The sequence below is a fragment of the Gorilla gorilla genome, chromosome 18 (genome assembly GCF_029281585.2).
Source record: "Gorilla gorilla gorilla isolate KB3781 chromosome 18, NHGRI_mGorGor1-v2.1_pri, whole genome shotgun sequence".
Lineage (NCBI taxonomy): Eukaryota > Metazoa > Chordata > Mammalia > Primates > Hominidae > Gorilla > Gorilla gorilla.
The window spans coordinates 7,498,427-7,518,331 of record NC_073242.2 but is presented as its reverse complement, the minus strand read 5'-3'; the positions used below and the strand labels follow the sequence as shown (position 1 = coordinate 7,518,331).

Here is a 19,905-nt window from a genome sequence, read left to right as displayed (position 1 = left end):
ATGGGTACTTAGGAGGGGAGAAGAGATTGAGAATCAATAAACAAAGGATAGAGAGCAAAAATGATAATTAGATCTCTTTTAGGGGTAGAAAGATATGCTAATGGTGTATATAGGAAATTTCTAGAAGGAAATCTTTAGAAATTGTTTTTTGGGGTTGAGCTAGAGATGTTTTGGGGGCTGTTGTTCATTTTATATTCTGAGTTTTTTTTTTTTTAAACAAAGCAAAAAACCATAAATGTATTTACTTTCATAGTGAAAAAAGAAAAACTAGTTAAAAAAATTCAAAACAAAACATTTTGGGGGTATATATGTTTTTGTATTGTTTTATTTTTATATTTGTGATTAAGATAATCTGTTAAATGGTGAGAAGCAAAGTTTTAGTTAATTCCTGTTGCGAAACCTTTAGACCTCTAATGAGAATTATTTGAACAAAGTACAAATTACCCCTAAGAGGTGCCATCCAGAGATAGGAAAATGTGATTGTGTTTTAGTGTGGCGTCTGATCATCACTTGCTTTGTCACAAGCTCCATTTTTAAAATCATCTTTATATTAGAGGTTTCTTCATTCATTTGCTAGAAGCCACAAGACATGACAGCCAACTAATTTTTGAGTATTTTGAAATAATGTCAGATTTCCCTATGTGAGCATTGGGTACAAAATGTTACATGTCGATTGTCACATCCTTTTAAAAAAAAATACTTTCGAAAAGTTCTTCTTTAAAGTGCCCTTTTTTTTCTAGCCTTTTAAGCTTATTTGTACACTAAATATATTTTGAACTAATAGTGAACCCATTTCACATTTTATCCTCAAATCATAAGCACCCTAACTGGAAACTGGAGCACTGGGAACCATTCCAGGTGTTACCACCTGGTGCTGAAGTTAATCACCTGGGCCAGTATATCCCCAGTGGGGGTGCCTTAAAAAAAATCAGTTTTTTGGCAGGGCGCGGTGGGCTCATGCCTGTAATCCCTGCACTTTGGGAGGCTGAGTTGGTGGATCATGAGGTCAGGCTATCGAGACTGTCCTGGCCAACATGGTGAAACCCCGTCTCTACTAAAATACAAAAATTAGCCGGGTGTGATGGCGTGCACCTGTAGTCCCAGCCACTCAGGAGGCTGAGGCAGGAGAATTGCTTGAACCCAGAAGATGGAGGTTGCAGTGAGCTGAGGTGTCGCCACTACACTCCAGCCTGGGCGACAGATCAAGACTCCATCTCAAAAAAAAAAAAAAATTAGTTCGTTTAATTACTTAAACTAGTAGTTCATTCACATGGCTCAGAAAACTCAGAGGACAAAACCTGTAGAGAGAGCCTCCCTCCACCTAGCCCCTCCCAGGTAACCACTGGAAGTAGTGCTGTCTTCCAGGGTTTATCTGTATTCAGGCAGACGCTGTTGACTCTTAGTTCTCTCTTCCCCCTTCCTGCCTTTTTCTTCTTAACTGAGGTAGCATAGTGTACACATAGCTGCATACGTTTATTGTCTTCTTACAATTGTCTACCATTCCATTATGTGACCTGTGCCATAATTGCTTTAATCCTCTCCCCACTGGTGGACATTTAGGTTATTTCCAGTCTTGTCTTCTCACAAACAGTGCTTTAATGAATAGCCTTGTAAAGTTATGCGGACAAGCAAATCTATGGAACAGATTCATAGAAATAGGATTAGTGGTTAAAAGGCATATGCATTTATAGTTTTGATCATAGCAAATTTTCCTTCAAGAGCCTGTGTGTTGGTAGAGTCTTAAAATGTGAAAGGCAGCACATATATTCTCCAGGTATACATTGCTAGATGTGTTGCAGATATTCTTTTTTTTTTTTTTTTTTTTGAGACAGAGTCTTGCTTTGTCGCCCAGGCTGGAGTGCATTGGCACGATCTTGGCTCACTGCAGCCTCCACCTCTCAGATTCAAGTGATTCTGGTGCCTCAGCCTCCTGGGATTACAGGCATGCACTACCATGCCCCGCTAATTTTTGTATTTTTAGTAAAGGAGGGGTTTTGCCATGTTGGCCAGGCTGGCCTCGAACGCCTGACCTCAGGTGACCTGCCCGCCTTGGCCTCCCACAGTGCTGGGATTACAGGTGTGAACCACTGTGCCCAGCCACGGATATTCTTTATCAGCATAGTCTATGATGAGTAACACTCAGGTTGTTCTTCAGCTTGTGATTCTCCATCATGTTGTGCTTCTAAGTTGTTTCTGAATTCTCTCATTTTATGGTGTACCTTATTATTATTATTTTGAGTCAGGGTCTCACTCTGTCACCCAGGATGGAGTGCAGTGACGTGATCTTGACTCACTGTAGCCTCCATCTCCTGGGCTCAAGCAGTCCTCCCACCTCAGCCTCCTGAGCAGCTAGGACTATGGGCATGTGCCACCATGCCTGGCTAATTTTTGTACTTTTTTTTGTAGAGACCGGGTTTCGCTATGTTGCCCAGGCTGGTCTTGAACTACTGGACCCAAGCAGTCCCCCTGCCTCGGCTTCCCAAAGTGCCAGGATTATAGGTGTGAGCCAACATACCTGGTCCTGGCATACTTTTTGGACTTAAGGTATTCATTTTCTGTTTGTGGCTCTCAAATAGCCCACACGCCTCCACACGTTGTACATGGACTGGCACTTCCAAGTCTGCTTTCACGTCTGGAATATGCTCTTTCCCCCTTTCTTGACTTCTTGTTGCCGCCTGCCAGCTACATCTCACAGCATTTGGGGCAAAGGACCTGGTCTCTGGATGTCTGTTTGCTTGTTCTTATGATATGGCTGGGGAATCTGAGGTGGCTGGGAATCTGGGGTCTGGGGCTGCTTCTGCAAAGGCTAGATCCTAGCTCAGCCCCCACATTCTTCTTCCTCCAGGACTGTTCTTGGCTGGAGAATCCTCTCCCTGTAAGCAGGGTGGACAGGCAGCTGACTGTAGCACTTCTCCGGGGTCTGGTGCCCCTCTCAGCTGTGGTGGTGGTAAACAACCCGTTTTTGCTCCCCTGTCCCAGATAATTGGGCTAACGTGCAGGGGCTGCTGGGTCATTACTGTGTTCTGGTGGCAGCTGGCTGCTATGACAGCCACCTTCCATTCCACCCTTGTCCCCACCCTTCAGGGCTGAAGGAAGCAGCACGCAAACCATGTTGAGGAAACTAACGTTGTCTTGGCTGTCTGGGAATGGCACTTCCCTGTGACTGCTAAGTGCACCAAATAAAAATAGACTTGGCTGCATTTCCAGGACAGTTTAGGGTCCCAGGTGACAAAGAACTTTGAATAAGGACTGTCTAGGGTTTTTTGTTTTTGTTTTTGTTTTGAGACAGAATCTTGCTGTGTCACCCAGGCTGGAGTGCAGTGGTGCGATCTCGGCTCACGGTAGCCTCTGCCTCCCGAGTTCAGCAATTCTCTGGTGTCACCCTCCTAGGTAGCTAGGATTACAGGCACCCACCACCACGCTCAGCTAATTTTTGTATTTTTAGTAGAGATGAGGTTTCACCATGTTGGCCAGACTGGTCTTGATCTCCTGACCTCAGGTGATCTACCTGCCTGGGCTTCCTAAAATACTGGAATTACAGGCATGAGCTACTGTGCCTGGCCCTGTCTTGCTTGGGTTCTTTAAATGGAAGGTAAATAGTAATCATTCAGCGAAGCAGGATGTTTTTTGATACCTGATACAGAGTACAGCCATCAAGTGCATTTGAGAATGAATAAAAAAGCTAAAATTTTATAATCAATTATGCAAAGTAGATTTTACCTTTTCCAGGTAGCATTCTTGAATATTGTATTAAGTGCATTTTGATAAATCAGATATTTCCCTTCTGATTTACATTACAGTTTCTAAGGTTCTGTAATTTTTATTTCACTTAGTTTAACCTGATACCATAGCTTGATTTATTTCCCCTTAATTCAAACTTTGAAGTTCATCATGTTTCCATGTTAAATGAACTGACTAAGCACATTTCCATGTAAAAGAGCCCCCTGGATGGACCCTTCTGTGACATGAATAATATTTGTCCTGTAATTTAGCTTTCAAATAAGAGGCAAACTCTGAGCAGAACTTCAGAGGGAAAGGACACTGAGAAAAGACAGTTCCAAAGAGGCAGGGACGGAAGACAGCAAGGCAGGCAGACAGAGATGGCTGCTCTGCCGTGGGGAGCTTCAAGGGAAAAACTTCAAGATGGCAGGAGACCCTCGGTAGGTACGAATTCGATACAGTGGGAAGGGTGTCATGTTGGTAGGTATGTGGATCTGATACAGTAGGAAGAACCCCACTAGAATGTCGTATATGAAGAATGGACTCCTTGGGGAAGGTCGTTGTTAATGTCCACTTAAATATCGTTCATCATACAAAACACAGCATATGACAGGAAAACAAGAAAACCCAAATTCTAAGCTCTAGTATAAATGTAAGTGCTGTGTTGAGGGTTTTAAGACAGTTCGGTTTATTAAACCCAAATTTAATAACCCGAGATTGTGTCACTGCACTCCAGCCTGGGCGACAGAGCAAGCCTGCCTACCATAGTGAGGCCCTTCCCACCGTATGGAACTTGTACCTACCCTGGGGCTCCTGCCATCTTGGAGTTTTTCCCTTGAAGTTCCCCACGGCAGAGCAGCCATCTCTGCCTGCCTGTCTTGCTGTCTTCTGTCCCTGCCTCTTTGGAGTTGTCAGTGTCCTTTTCCTCTGAAGCTCTGCTCAGAGCCTCTTATTTGAAGCCTTTCCTACTTTTGTTCACTACCTTATTCCACTTGGCTGTAAAATATGACATACGTGTTAATTTTAGTTTGTGGCTTGGTGTCCATTGGCTGTCTTCCTCAATTAGAGTATGGTCCTCTGGGGAGGCCGACTTCTATTCTATCTCAAATAAACCCAGCCGGTCCTGCACCGAGTGAGGGCCCCTGATCAGTGACTCGCTTCCTTCTGCAGGGGAGGAGAGGGTGGGGGCTGCCGGCCGAGCTCTCTGGCTCTCAGCAGATCAGTGATTCTGAGGAGGGGCAAGACTTACTCAAGATAAGATCACTGTTCAGAATGAAGTACAACCTCATTATTCTGTTCTAATTAGGGATTGGTGTGTCTGCATAAAAGAAGCCTGAATTACGGAAGATTTTAGAAGGAGGTTGCTTTAATTATTTCCTAATAGTCATTGTAAAAAAAAAAAAAAGTTAGATGTCTTTTGGGAACTTGTTTAAATGCCTAGATAAAAATTACTTACAATGGCATAAATATTAATAAAACAGCTTTTCTCTTTCTTTTTTTTTTTTTTGGTATAGAGAGTTGTTCCATTATATTTATTTGCATAATCCCCAAGAACTTTCAAAGCAAAGTAACCTTTAATTCTACTAGAATTGCCACAGATCAGCAGGGTTGAGTTTATTAGCAAGTCACTACCATTGATAAGTGGTGGCTGTTGAGCGCCTGCTCTGTACCAACCCTGGAGTGCCAGGTTCTTACAGGCTTTGGCTGGTTCAGCCCTCGTAGGTGCCTTGGGAGATGGGATTGGGACAGTGATAGTAATGACTAATATTTTTTGAGTCCTTACTGCATGCCAGGCTCAGTGCTAAATGCTGTATGGTTTAATTCTTTCATCAACGATCCTGCGAAGCAGGTGCTACTGTCCTTTATTTTATTTTATTTTACTTTATTTTATTTATTTATTTTTTTGGGACAGAGTTGTGCCCTTGTTGCCCAGGCTGGAGTGCAATGGCGCGATCTCGGCTCACTGCAACCTCCACCTCCCAGTGATTCTCCTGCCTCAGCTTCCCGAGTAGCTGGGGTTATAGGCACCTGCCACCACGCCCAGCTAATTTTTTGTAATTTTCAGTATTTTTAGTAGAGACAGGGTTTCACCGTGTTGGCTAGGCTGGTTTCGAACTCCTGACCATAGGTGACCCACCCGTCTGCCTCCCAAAGTGCTGGGATTACAGGCATGAGCCACTGCACCCAGCTGTCCTTCCATTTTAGAGCTAAGGAGGGGTACACAGGGAGGCAGTAGCTGTGGTGACAGCTGTGATCTGAACCAGGGCTTGGTTGAGTACTCTTCTCACTACACCAGACTGCACTTCCTGTGTCCGTAGTGTCTAATTAGTAATAGATCAGTAAACACACCGAGAGCGTAGTGTGGCCTCCAGGTCATTTAACAATAATAATAACACTGTGAATCCTTCCACCACTCTCTAGATTCCTCGTCTCTAGAAGTGAACTTTTCCAGGATGCTTTGCCCTTGCTGGATCAAGTTTTTTGTATGTAGTTTTTTTCCTTCAAATTTTGTTTTAATTAACAAATAAAAATTGTATGTATTTATCATATACAACATGATGTTTTGAAATATCTATACATTGTGGATTGGCTAAATTGAGCCATTTAACATGTGCATTACCTCTTCCTGTGTCCGTTAACTTAGAAATTAAAAATTCTTTTTGGAGCCACAGTGGCACATGCCAGCAGTCTTGGCTACTTGGGAGGCTGAGGCAGGAGGATTGCTTGAGTCCAGGAGTTTAGGAGTTTGAGGCTACAGTGAGCCATGATCACACTTGTGAATGGCCACTGCACTCCAGCCTGGGCAACACAGACCCCATCTCTTAAAAAAAATTCCTTTTGGAAGTTTTTCGAGGGTAGGTAAATAGGTGAATAAAAATGTTTAGCTTTTGAAAGATTTAATAGAAGCATTTGAGTAGTCAGGGCTATAGTACAAGTCTGAGGATGTAGGGAAAAATCAGGTTTCTCCTATACTCATTTATTCCTATACTCAGTGTCAACAGTCGACACAGAACACCTCTGGGACCAGATTTGTGGAGATGCCCCCAGCCACACACATACACCGAGTAGGCACTCGGTGCTGCAGCAGACGCCAGCTGACAGGCAGATGGTGTCAGATCCCACGGTTGAGGGCTCAGTCCTCAAGACTTCCCCCGCCCCCCACCATTTGCAAGCCCCAAGTTGTTTTACCTGTGCTTCTGACTGGCTATAAATGAGGTTCCCACAAGCCCCTCCTTGGGTTCAATTAATTTGCTAGAGCGGTTGACAGAGCTTAAGGAAACATGTTTACTGGTTTTTTATTGTAAAGGATATTATGAAGGATACCACTGAATATCAGGTGATAGGGCAAGGCATGTGAGAGGGCCATGTAGCTTTTTTGCCCCGTCCAGGTGTGCCACTCTTCAGGAACCTCCATGTGTTCAGCTATCTGGAAGCTCTCTGAACCCTCTACTTTTGAGTTTTTATGGAGGCTTCATTACATAGGCATGATTGATTAAACCATTGGCCGTTGGTGATCAACTTAAGCTTTAGTATCTCTCCCTTCCCTGGAAATTAAGGATGGGCTGAAAGTCCCAGTCCTCTAATCAGTCATGCCTTGGTCTTCCTGGTGACCATCTCCTATCCGAAGCTACCTAGGAGCTGCCAGCCATCAGTCAATTCGTGAGCATACGCAAAGACATTACTGGTTGGGTGTGGTGGCTCACACCTGTAATCCCAGCAATTTGTGAGGCCGAGGCGGGTGGATCACCTGAGGTTGGGAGTTCTAGACCATTCTGGCCAACATGGTGAAACCCCGTCTCTGCTGAAAATACAAAAAATTAGCCGGGTGTGGTGGTATGCGCCTGTAATCCCAGCTACTTGGGAGGCTGAGGCAGAAGAATTGTTTGAATCCGGGAAGTAGAGGCTGCAGTGAGCCAAGATCGTGCCACTGCACTCCAGCCTAGGCGACAGAGCCAAAAAAAAAAAAAAAAAAAATTCTGTTTTGGAGATTCCAAGGATTTTAGGAGTTGTATGCCAGGAGACAGGGTGGAAGACCAAATACATAGTCACAGTATTACAAAAGTAATGCAAAAGACAATCTAAAGAAACCATGAAAAAAAAATCTAAAGAAAGGAGACCTTTTTCACAGGAAATAGGGATGTGAGAGAGAAATTAGGAGTGGGTGAGGAAGAGAAAATATGTGTGGGAGGGAAAGCAGAGAAGTATGAACACATCACAAAACAGCATCTGAACTCTTACATGCTTATTTCTCACACTACTTTTGCTCATCCTACATTATGCCATTTAATCTGTGTATCAGTTCTAGGGTTGGGGTTCATTGATGCTGAGTTTGTAGCCAAAGAGTGAAATATACTTGGGTGGTCCCCTAAAAGGTAAAGAGGGCAATAGGAAAAAGTCTTAAAGAGAAAGATGACCCAGTGTAATATTTCTAGAGAATTCGTTATTGTTTCTGTTTTCAGAAAGTAGTAGTAAACATTAAGATTACTGCTTTATATCTTTGACTAGACAAGCAGCTTGTTGATACTGTGTATCCTCTATAATTTGTGCACTCATTCAGCACATGGGTTTATTGAGTGCCTAATACATACGAAGCATTTTATGCTAGGCACTGAGTAGATAAGCAAGACAGGATCCCTGCTTTCAGGGAGCTTACAGCCCCACGCATGTTATAACGTGAAATTGTTAGCATAATTTTAACGCATTGTGTCTGTAGGAGCATAAAAGAGTTATTTCCAGGAGAAGGTGTGATAAACCAGTCCTGTCAGTACAAATAATCTGGGGCTCCAAGTGGAATTCAAAGAAGAAAATAAGGTATTATGGAAGAGGAGGCTGTAGAAAACCTGAAGAAAGGTGTGTTTTGTGGATACTTTGGCTGATGGCTTTGGCATTTTTTTCAGATGAGACTGTTTTCAAATGTTATTGGCTGCACAGATTGATTTAGCCACCCACCTGGTGTTTGATTCTAGTAGTTCATTCCTTGCTTAAGGTGAAATGCTGATTTCTGATCATCATTATTAAGAATGGATCCTGGAACAGATGTAGATACCATTTGTCTTTCAGTGTTTAGGAGTGATCCCCACCTAACAGTCTCTGCGTGCAGACCACCGGCTTGGGTTTCCTAGTATAGAAGTGAATGTCCTCTGTACCTTGCTTGGTAAACAGTTGCCTTTCCTGAGGCTGGCTGAGTTTGGCCGTAACTTTCTCCTTCCTAAGTCCCTACTATTTTCCTCATTCCTCACTGGGTCTTCCCAGCCTCGTATGAGTGTGATAGAAATGGGGAAGTGTGTAGCCTCTCTTTTGTCTCATTTCAGCTTAATGAAAGGGGTAGCCTCCTGGTTGGCAGCCAGGAAGCTGCAAAAGAGAAAATTCCTTTCCCTAGCTATGGAAGTATGACTGGCAGTGTTCGCTATTTGATATTGGCTGGTGAAGTCTCCTTGAGGTGCAGATGCCCTGGGTGCAGGGTGCCCACAGTCTCCTTTTCTTTGCATTCTCCCGGGCCCCCTGGTAACGGTCAGAGAGAAGAGGGCTTACCTGGGACTGGATCGCTGTCAATCGTGAACCTTAGGAACTTCCGATGATACAGATTGCTCTTGCTTAACCCATGTGTTGGGACACTTTGGTGTGTAGAAAGCAAAGCTGTGTTGTGTTGCAATATCCTGGCCTGCCTCCTTCACTCCCCTTTGTCAGTTTTGCTGAACTAGGGAATATGGAAATGTGGTGACAGTGGTAAACAGAAGAGTGATGGTACGACTACGTGTGCGCCCTATCTTGTCTTTTAAAAAGCCACACCTGTATATTTGGCTTTACACATATTCATATGGTGAATTACAGAAGAAGAATTTGTCTAACTCTCCCTTCACCCAAACAGCTGGTATATGTATTTGGACTGAAATAGGATGAAAAAGTGGTCACGGTGGTCAGAGTGTAGCAGACCAGTGAAAAACAAAAACACTAGCCCAGGACAGAAGCCCTGCCTACAACTTTGAAACTTGCCTGTGAATTTGATAAGAACTAGAATAAACCATAAGTGAAAACTGATAGCTCTGAGAGTGGCAGGATGATGGGTGAATTTTTTAACTCTGGGGTGTTGGTACCCTTGTTTTACAGGTGAGGGTATGAAGATGCAGAGATGAAGCAGTTTGCCTAAGGATGCAGGATTTCAACTCCTGTGCTCAGCTTCCAGGTGTTCTGTTCCCATTGTTCTACACTGAGGCCAGCCCTGCTGGGTTTCACTAAGTACTCTCTGAGTTTATCTGCTCTTCTGTGGCCTGGCCTCCCTCTCCTAGGAAGAGTGCTTAGGGATGTTCGAAATAGCCAGTTAGGTCGCCTTTTGCAGATTTTTCCAAACTTAAATATAAAATATTTGGCACTTGTTTGCTTCTGGGTTACAGTGCTTGACACGGTCTCTTCATCCTCGCCCTGGACAGAAAGGAAGGAGAGCTGATCTCTAATGTAATGGCTCCACTTCCTGGTTTAGATGAAGTTTCATTTTCATGCTTATCAGTTAAGGAACACTGCATTTTTAAAAGTAGTTATTGTGGGCTGCAGTGGCTCATGCCTGTAATCCCAGTGCTTTGGGAGACTGAAGTAGGAGTATTTCTTGAGGCCAGGAGTTTGAGACCAGCCTGGGCAACATAGCAAGACCCCATCTCTACAAAAAAAATTTTTTTTAATTAGCTGGCAAGCCTGGGAAACATGGCGAAACCCTGTCTCTACAAAACAGTACAAAAATTAGGTGGGTGTTTTGGTGCAGGGCAGAAGCTGCATTGAGCCTGCAACTTCACTGCACTCCAGCCTGGGTGCCGGAGCAAGACCCTGTCAAAATAATTATTTAATTAATTCATTAATTAAAAATAAAATAAAAAATGAGCTGTTTGTGGTGGGGCACACCTGTGGTCCCAGCTATAGGGGGCTGAAGTGGGAGAATTGGTTGAGTCCAGGAGTTTGAGGATACAGTGAGCTGTGATTGTGCCATTGCACAGAGGTGACAGAGCAAGACCCTATCTCTAAAACATAAACTAAAAAATAAAAAGTTGTTATTTGGGGGGGTACATATTTTCTTTTTTCCTTTTATTTGTAGTTGACATGTAGTGATTGTATGTATTAAGGGGTACAGAATATTTTGTAACATGCATGCAATGCATAATGAGCAAATCATAGTAATTAGGATATCTACCACCTCAAACGTTTATCATTTGGGTTGGACAAAAATATTTATTAAGGAGTACTGAGTAAATGTGTGTGTGCAGGTGGACAAAGCCTGGAGGGCAACAAACAAAACAGTAGTTATGATAGAGAGGACTTTTTAATACATATTTAATAAATATTGTACAGTTTGTGTCTGGACACCTCAGTGAATCTCAAAATTTAGGATAGCATAATAGCGTAAAAACTATGGATTGGAACCGTCAGAAGCATGTTGAGACCTATTTCACCAGGTACAGGCCATGTGCCCTCATGGAACTGTCTGCTGTATCCGGGATCAGATTCCTTTCTCTTCAAAATGACATGCCCTGTAACCATGAGGAGGTACCCCAAATTGAAGGACCTTCTACAATAACAACTGGCCTCTATTCTTCAAAAATGTCAGTTATGGCCGGGTGCAATGGCTCACGCCTGTAATCCTAGCACTTTGGGAGGCTTAGGCGGGCGGATCACCTGAGGTCAGAAGTTCGAAACCAGCCTGGCCAACGTGGCGAAACCCCGTCTCTACTAAAAATACAAACGTTAGCCGGGTGCGGTGGTGCACGCCTGTAATCCCAGCTATTCTGGCTGAGGTTGGAGAATTGCTTGAACCCAGGAGGCAAAGGTTGCAGTGAGCCTGGATCGTGCCACTGCACTCCATCTAGCGTGGGCAACAGAGCAAGACTCTGTCTAATAAATAAATAATAAATAAGAATAAAATGTCACTTACGAAAGACAAAGGCCAGGGAACCTTTGATCCTTTTTCGATTAAACAAGGTGACAAAGACATGACAATTAAATGCACCATGATCCTGAATTAGATCTTGGATCTTGTAATCTCATGGCTATAGGACATGTCATTTTGAAGAGACAGATGTGTGATAAAGATCATTATTGGGACAACCAGCAAAATTTGAGTCAGGGCAATACATTCAGTATTGTATCAGTGTTACGTTTCCTGAGTTGCACATGCATACTGTGATTACGTAAGAGGATGTTCTTAGGAGATACGTACTGAAGTACTTAGGAGAACAGTGTTATGTCGTCTGCAACTTACTCTCAGTTTTTCTGCAAAAACTGTTGCATGCGTGTACACGCTCCTAAATCACACCTCATTCCTTACAGACAGGTGGGAAGATAACAAGTGTGTGTTAGACGTGGTTTTCTAGACTGACAAGAGGGACTGGTCTGTGCTGCAGGGGCAGCCCAAAGAAAGTCTTCATAGTTGCTGTGTTAATCTGAGTGGGAACTGAGGTGAGTTTTAGAACGAGAGATTCAAGAAGAAAGATTCCCAATGCCTGTGCCAGCTCTCAGTGTTGTGGCTGGAAAGTAGGGGGCATCTGGTGTTGTCCTGTAAAGGAAGGCCGAGAAGATAGCCTCACGTGCCATGAGAAGGTGTTTGAACTTCTTCCATAGACATGATGGGTCTGTTAGGGTTAGGGTGAGGTTAAACTCCAGCTAAAATGGCTTAAGTGATAGTAGGTGTATCTTCTCACATAACATGAAGTTTGAAGGTGGGGAAGTACTAGGGTTGCATCACTCAGCAGTTCAGAGATGATCTCCCTACCCCAGGTGTTTGTGTTTTTGGCTACAGCCATCCTTAGCGTGCAAGTGGTGTCTGCTCTCCTGGCTACAGGGTGGTTGTCCCCTGCCCATGACGAGATCTGGTGAAGAAGAGGAGGGAGATTTCTTTCTGAGCATCCATTGCTGTGAGGAAGGAACACCTTTTCCGCAATGGTCCTGGTTCAGTGTATCTTCAGATTCCCTTAGCTGAGATTGTGTCACTTGCAAAGGGGAACGTGATCGTGGTGGTGGGCTTATCTGGTTACTGTCCCTCCTGTGGCCAGGGAAGGTTCCTCAGAGGAACCTCCCAGGCAGCCACTTCAGATCATGTGGGTGTTGCCAGCAGCATGGGGCCAGGGGTATTGGGTGAGCAGACATTAGGGTCTGCCACCATGCAGAAAAAAGGTTTTAATTTTCTTTTCTTTTTCGTGTGTGTGTGTGGTTTTTTTTTTTTTTTTTTTTTTGACACGGAGTTTTGCTCTTGTTGCCCAGGCTGGAGTGCAATGGCGATATCTCAGTTCACTGCAACTTCCACCTCCCAGGTTCAAGCGACTCTCCTGCCTCAGCCTCCCGAGTAGCTGCAATTACAGGCGCCTGCCACCATGCCCAGCTCATTTTTGTGTTTTTTGTAGAGATGGGGCTTCGCCATATTAGCCAGGCTGGTCTTGAACTCCTGACCTCAGATCGTCTGCCTGCCTTGGCCTCCCAAAGTGCTGGGATTACAGGCATGAGCTACCGTGCCTGGCCGATGTATGGTGTTTTTTGTTTGTTTGTTTTTTTGAGATGGAGTCTCACTCTGTTTCCCAGGCTGTCATCCAGGCTGGAGTGCAGTGGCGCAATCTCGGCTCACTGCAAGCTCTGCCTCCTGGGTTCACGCCATTCTCCTGCCTCAGCCTCCAGAGTAGCTGGGACTACAGGCGCCTGCCACCACACCTGGCTGATTTTTTATATTTTTAGTAGAGACAGGGTCTCACCGTGTTAGCCAGGATGGTCTCAATCTCCTGACCTCGTGATCCGCCTACCTTGGCCTCCCAGAGTGCTGGGATTACAGGCTTGAGCCACCGTGCCCGGCCTGATGTTTTAAAGTATTACACAGCAGCTTATTAAACCTCCTGTTATGGATAGCAGTAATAATAATAGACAGTACTTAGCATTTACCACCCATAGGCACTGTTTGTTCTCAGTCGTGTTTTACACTTATTTATTCATTTGGTCCTCACAACAGCCTTATGAGGTGTAGGGGCCATTGTTACCCCTAGTTTCCAGATGAGGAAACTGAGGCAAAGAAAGGCTGAGTAACCTACCAAGGTCACATCACTAATGAATAGGGAGCTGGAGGCAGAGCTGGAGTCCAGTGTGGGCAGCCCCAGTCTAGAGTCTGTAACCACTAGGAAAAACTGCCTCTGGGTTTTTTTTGTGCTTTTTTTTTTTTTTTTTGGATGCTACAGATAATACTAAGACGAACATATTTCTACATACCTCTTACTTGCACATACATGAATAGCCTGGCCGTTGTGGGTTAGAGTGCGTGGGAAATGAGAGGGTAGAGATGACATGTGTAGACCACGCTTCAGAGAAAAGTTACTTTGAAAGGGACCAGAAAAAAGGGGTTGTTTTAGTTCCCATTTGTTTCCTTATCAGGAAGGACGGATTATTTTGTATAGTGTTTTATTTCCCTTTGGGGTGAAGACCTGCTTATGTCCTTTGTCCATTTATAGTCGGGAGTCACTGTGCTTCTCATCTTCCTGTATGATTGACATTTACCCCTTTCATATACTACAAATACTTCTAGGTTCTTATTTTTAACTCTTTGTGGTTTCTGTGTATGTCTTTATTATCATTTGCTGCAGCTTCAACACTTTTAAGAAATCACTGATTTCATTTTGTGTTAAAGCTAGTTTACTTCTTGTGTTTTAACTTTTAAATAATGTAATTGGCCAGGTGCGGTGGCTCACACCTGTAATTCCAGCACTTTGGGAGGCTGAGGCCTCCCATGGTGGATCATGAGGTCAGGAGATTGAGACCATCCTGGCTAACACGGTGAAACCCCGTCTCTACTAAAAATACAAAAAATTAGCCGGGTATGGTGGTGGGCGCCTATAATCCCAGCTACTTGGGAGGCTGAGGCAGGAGAGTGGCGTGAACCCGGGAGGCGGAGCTTGCAGTGAGCCGAGATCACGCCACTGCACTCCATCCAGCCTGGGCCACAGAGCGAGACTCTGTTTCAAAAAAAAAAAAAAAAAAAATTTAAGATTGGCTTTACTGTCCCCAAATTGCTGTTCATCTAAGTCAATGCCCAGTTACTTTGTTACACACATACATTCTTTTTTTTTTTTTTTTCTTTTTGAGATGGAGTCTCGCTGTTGCCCAGGTTGGAGTGCAGTGGCACGATCTCAGCTCACTGCAAGCTCCGCCTCCCAGGTTCACGCCATTCTCCTGCCTAAGCCTCCTGAGTAGCTGGGATTACAGGCGCCCGCCACCATGCCCGGCTAATGTTTTGTCTTTTTACTAGAGACGGGGTTTCACCGTGTTAGCCAGGATGGTCTCGCTCTCCTGACCTTGTGATCCGCCCGCCTCACCCTCCCAAAGTGCTGGGATTACAAGCGTGAGCCACCACGCCCGGCCACACATACATTCTTCAAAGCATTTTAAAATTATAATTCAGTGAATTTGGAGTCTTCCCATTGTTTTCTTTTAATTTGTATATCTGAGTTTGCCCTCAACACCACACTATTTAATTATTGTTTTAGAATATGATATAGTAGGGCTGTCCTTCTCATCTCTGTTTAACTTTTCTGTCTTCAGAATTTGAAGGATATTTTTTCTTTATTTTCCCAAACAAACTTGTAAATCATTTTGACATTACTCTTTTTTTTTTTTTTTTTGAGACGGTGTTTCGCTCTTGTTGCCCAGGCTGGAGTGCAATGGCGCGATCTTGGCTCACCGCAACCTCCACCTCCCGGGTTCAAGCTATTCTCCTTCCCTAGCCTCCCGAGTAGCTGGGATTACAGGCATGCGCTACCACACCCAGCTAATGACATGACTCTTAAGACATGCTAGTGTTTGTGCTGAATGCCCCATTAGGTTAAGATCATAGAAACATGGCAGTTGGAGAGCTGTAAAGGTTGCTTAGTTTCTCATTTCCATTTCTGTTTAATTTCTAGATTTTGGATCATTGTTTGACTTGGAAAATGATCTTCCTGATGAGCTGATACCCAATGGAGGAGAATTAGGCCTTTTAAACAGTGGGAACCTTGTTCCAGATGCTGCTTCCAAACATAAACAACTGTCGGAGCTTCTACGAGGAGGCAGCGGCTCTAGTATCAACCCAGGAATAGGAAATGTGAGCGCCAGCAGCCCCGTGCAGCAGGGCCTGGGTGGCCAGGCTCAAGGGCAGCCGAACAGTGCGAACATGGCCAGCCTCAGTGCCATGGGCAAGAGCCCTCTGAGCCAGGGAGATTCTTCAGCCCCCAGCCTGCCTAAACAGGCAGCCAGCACCTCTGGGCCCACCCCCCCTGCCTCCCAAGCACTGAATCCGCAAGCACAAAAGCAAGTGGGGCTGGCGACTAGCAGCCCTGCCACATCACAGACTGGACCTGGTATCTGCATGAATGCTAACTTTAACCAGACCCACCCAGGCCTCCTCAATAGTAACTCTGGCCATAGCTTAATTAATCAGGCTTCACAAGGGCAGGCGCAAGTCATGAATGGATCTCTTGGGGCTGCTGGCAGAGGAAGGGGAGCTGGAATGCCGTACCCTACTCCAGCCATGCAGGGCGCCACGAGCAGCGTGCTGGCTGAGACCCTAACGCAGGTTTCCCCGCAAATGACTGGTCACGCGGGACTGAACACCGCACAGGCAGGAGGCATGGCCAAGGTAAGTGAACTGAAGCACTTTCAATACTTCCTACCTAACTGCGGGCTTTCCCTCCGAGTAATGCGTAAAATGGGACCACGTGGCCCACTCCTGTTTTTCCTCTTGGGCTCTCCACGTGCCACTCATGCTTGGAAGAGACAGATTTCTTTCTAGGATAAAGATCTCTGCCCCATTTCTGTCTTTAAAATGAGAATTCTTAAAGAAGTAGGACAGCTTGCAGGTCAGGCAGTTGGAAAATACAGGGCCTAATGTGTCCGTGAACCTGGTAGAGGTTGCTTCCTGCCTGTGTACTGCCCACTGAGGAGGCGATCACTGGTCTGTATGCTCCTCTATGGCCATCCAGTGAAGTGTCTGTTGGCACAGTATCCATTTCACTGAACGAGAAAGCTGTGTTCCAGGGTTGTCAACTCACTCTCTGCTATGTTAACAAGGAAGAGGTGGCAGAGCCGGGGAGAAGCACAGGCATTCGGGTCCCAGAGGAAACACCAGTGCAGTGGTTCTTCAAGTGGGGTCCCCTGGACCAGCAGCAGCAGCATCCCCTAGAAGCTTGTTAGAAATGCAGACTTCTTTATTGACTCAGAAGCTCGGCGTGGGGCCTGGGCTTTAAGAAGCCTCCAGATGGGTGCTGGACACAGTGACTCACGCCTGTGATCCCAGCGCTTTGGGAGGCCGAGGTGGGTGGATAGCTCAACGCTAGGAGTTTGAGACCAGCCTGGGCAATGTGGCGAAACCCTGTCTCTTAAAAAAAAAAAAAAAAAAAAAAAAAAAAAGCAGCAGCCTCCAGGTGGCTCCAAGGTCACCCACATCCCCCCAACACACACACACACACACACACACACACACACACACACACACACACACACACACACACACACACACACACACGCACCACCCTCCACCCGCCCCCCCCCAAGAGCTCTGCTAGGGAAAGGCCTGGACTGGGATTTGCAGCCACCAGCCTTGCAGCTGCCTTCTAGAGTAGGAACTGAACTTGGAGAACGGGGAAGGCAGATGCCTGGATAGATGTGAGACAGCTGGAAAAGCCCAGGACTGACAGGGAGGAGTGCAGAGAAGGAAGGGCGGCCTATTCCCACTGAAGTGACAAACACTGTGGATGCTCTGCGGCCAGAGGCTTCTCAACAGCAGCCACCAGGCACGTCTTCAGGCAGTGGAATTCAGCACATCCCAGAACAGAAAATCAGTTTGGGCTGTTCTTTGGATTTGTTTAGTCCCAAGTAGGGGTGAGGGAGAATAAGAGTAGAACACAGTTTCCCCACAAGGTTGATGAGAGCGTTGGGTGACGGATCCAAAACCCTGTGAATGTCGGAAACGAGAGGATTTTTTTTTTTAACTTAAGAAATGAAGATGAAGTAATGCTCAATGTTTAAATTGCATTTGTCTTTTTTGAAATGTTAGTAGAGGGGAATGTGAACTTAAGTTTTACTTGTACCTGGCATTTGAAGAAGAGTCTGTATGAGTGTGTTGATTGAGAAGGAATTTCTCATGGGTTTATGGTTCCTGGAGAGATTGATCCTTGTTCCTTTTCCCAATTCATTCATCACTCTACTCCTTACTTTCAAAACTCTGTCTATTCTGGAGAGTTTAAATCATATGAAGTCGACATAATAGTATAAAGCAATGATTCCCAAACTTTTTTTTAATCTCAAGACTCCTGAATAATCTTAACAATTACTGAGGACCCCAAAGAGATTTCTTTAACATGAGCAGTATACCTCTCCATATTTACTATATTAAATAGTAAAACAGAATATTGAAACACATTTCATCATCCGTCCAGTGCAGTAGAATCACACATCACAAAGTAACTAGAAAACTAGATCTACTGTGTTCTTGGGAGAGAATCAGAGGGAAAAGGCAAATCATGTCTTAGGATTTTATGGAAATAGTTTTGACATCATGGTCCCCCTGAAAGGTCTGGGACCCTGGACTGCACTTCAAGAGCTTTTGATAACATGTATGTAGAAGTTAGACTTTGTACACGTAAACACAAAGCCATTATCACATGTTAACAGATTTAGCAGTAACTTCATGTCAGCCAGTATCCACAGAATAGTCAAGTTTCCAGTGGTCTCATATGTTGTAATTTTTTTTTTTTTTCTGAGATGGAGTTTCACTGTTGCCCGGTGTCTGGAGTGCAGTGGCGCCATCTGGGCTCACTGCAACCTCCGCCTCCTGGGTTCAAGTGATTGTCCTGCCTCAGCCTCCTGAGTAGCTGGGATTACAGGCGCGTGCCACCACTCCCGGCTAACTTTTTATATTTTTATTAGAGACGGAGTTTCACCATGTTGGCCAAGCTGGTCTCGAACTCCTGACCTCAAGCGAGCCACCTGCCTCTGCCTCCCAAAATGCTGGGATTACAGGCGTGAGCCACCACGCCCGGCCTATAAGTAGTTTTTATAGATTTTTACTCAAAATCTACATTTCAGTTAGTTGATATGCCTCTTAAGAATCTGTTCTCTGTTGGTCTGTGGGATCCTTACAATTTATTTACTGAAGAAACATGTTTTGGTTGTTGTCTGCTGTTTATCCTGGAGAGTGTCTTCCAGAAGTTGGACTTTGCTGATTACACCTGTAACACTTCATGCTTCTCTGTCCACCCAGGCTTTTCATTCCATCCTGGGGTTTCTTTATACAGAGTGCTCTTTCTTTCAAACAGCAACTCGTGGATGTCATTGTTTGGAAAGTGAGCCTCGTTAGCGTGCTGGGGACAGTTGTCTCTTGTTTCCTATAGGTATCTCAAAGCAGCCCACTAGAGGTGGATAGAGTGCATTTTTTTAAAGATGTGTCATTGCCTTTGGGTGGAATGAAAGACCAAGTAGTGGTGGGCAGAAAGTAAGAGCGAGAGACAAGTCCATTTTAAACCATTCCCTCTCTAGAACCTTACGATAGCAGAGCCAACTAGATTTTAAAATGCACAGGGAAAAGACCCTTTTTTTAAAGATAATTTTGTTTTAAGAACGATTACACAGGAAGTACATCCTATGAAATAATTAAAATCGTAGGAAAAAAGCAACATCCTCCTTACAGATAAAGATTTAAAATACATAATGAAACCAGACTACATAAGCACCTTGCTGTTTTACTTGGCAGTGTACCTTAGATGGCCTTCTGTGACACTGCACAGAGATTTTTTTTTCTTACTGATAGCAAAGTATTCCATTATATGATACATCATAATTTATTGATCTGATCCTCTGAGGATGAACATTTGGATTGTTTCTGACTTTTTACTAGTGCAACAATGCCTGTACACATGTGTCATGGATTAGATTCTGAAAAGGAGAATTAATGGGTCACAGAATTGTTTAAAGTTTGTTTTTAGAAAGTAAACATGCACATGATTTAACGACAAACAACCATAAAAATACTCTTAAGAGTAAGAACCGGAGAGTTAATTCTTAATTCTTGAATTTTGGTTCTCCCAAATTCTCACCAAAGGCAACTATTATTTCTTATCTGTCCTGCCAGTGATGATGTATGTGTATAGAGGCGTAGAGAGAGGGGTGTGGGTATGTGTGTGCTATCTCCCCAGACATAAA

General features: G+C 44.4%; 1 protein-coding gene across 6 annotated transcripts in view; it reads left to right on the top strand.

Moving 5' to 3' along the window:
* The window catches only part of CREBBP (CREB binding protein), a 154,767-nt gene that overhangs the window by 13,042 nt on the left and 121,820 nt on the right, over window positions 1-19,905 (top strand). For 5 of the 6 annotated variants that reach the window (XM_004057099.5, XM_055365150.2, XM_004057098.5 and 2 more), the window contains exon 2: window positions 15,633-16,345. In XM_004057099.5, coding sequence (XP_004057147.2) covers window positions 15,633-16,345 — 713 coding nt within the window. Of the gene's footprint in view, window positions 1-9,855; window positions 9,905-15,632; window positions 16,346-19,905 lie in introns of those variants that run through there. The other variant, XM_055365151.2, reaches the window with a different exon arrangement.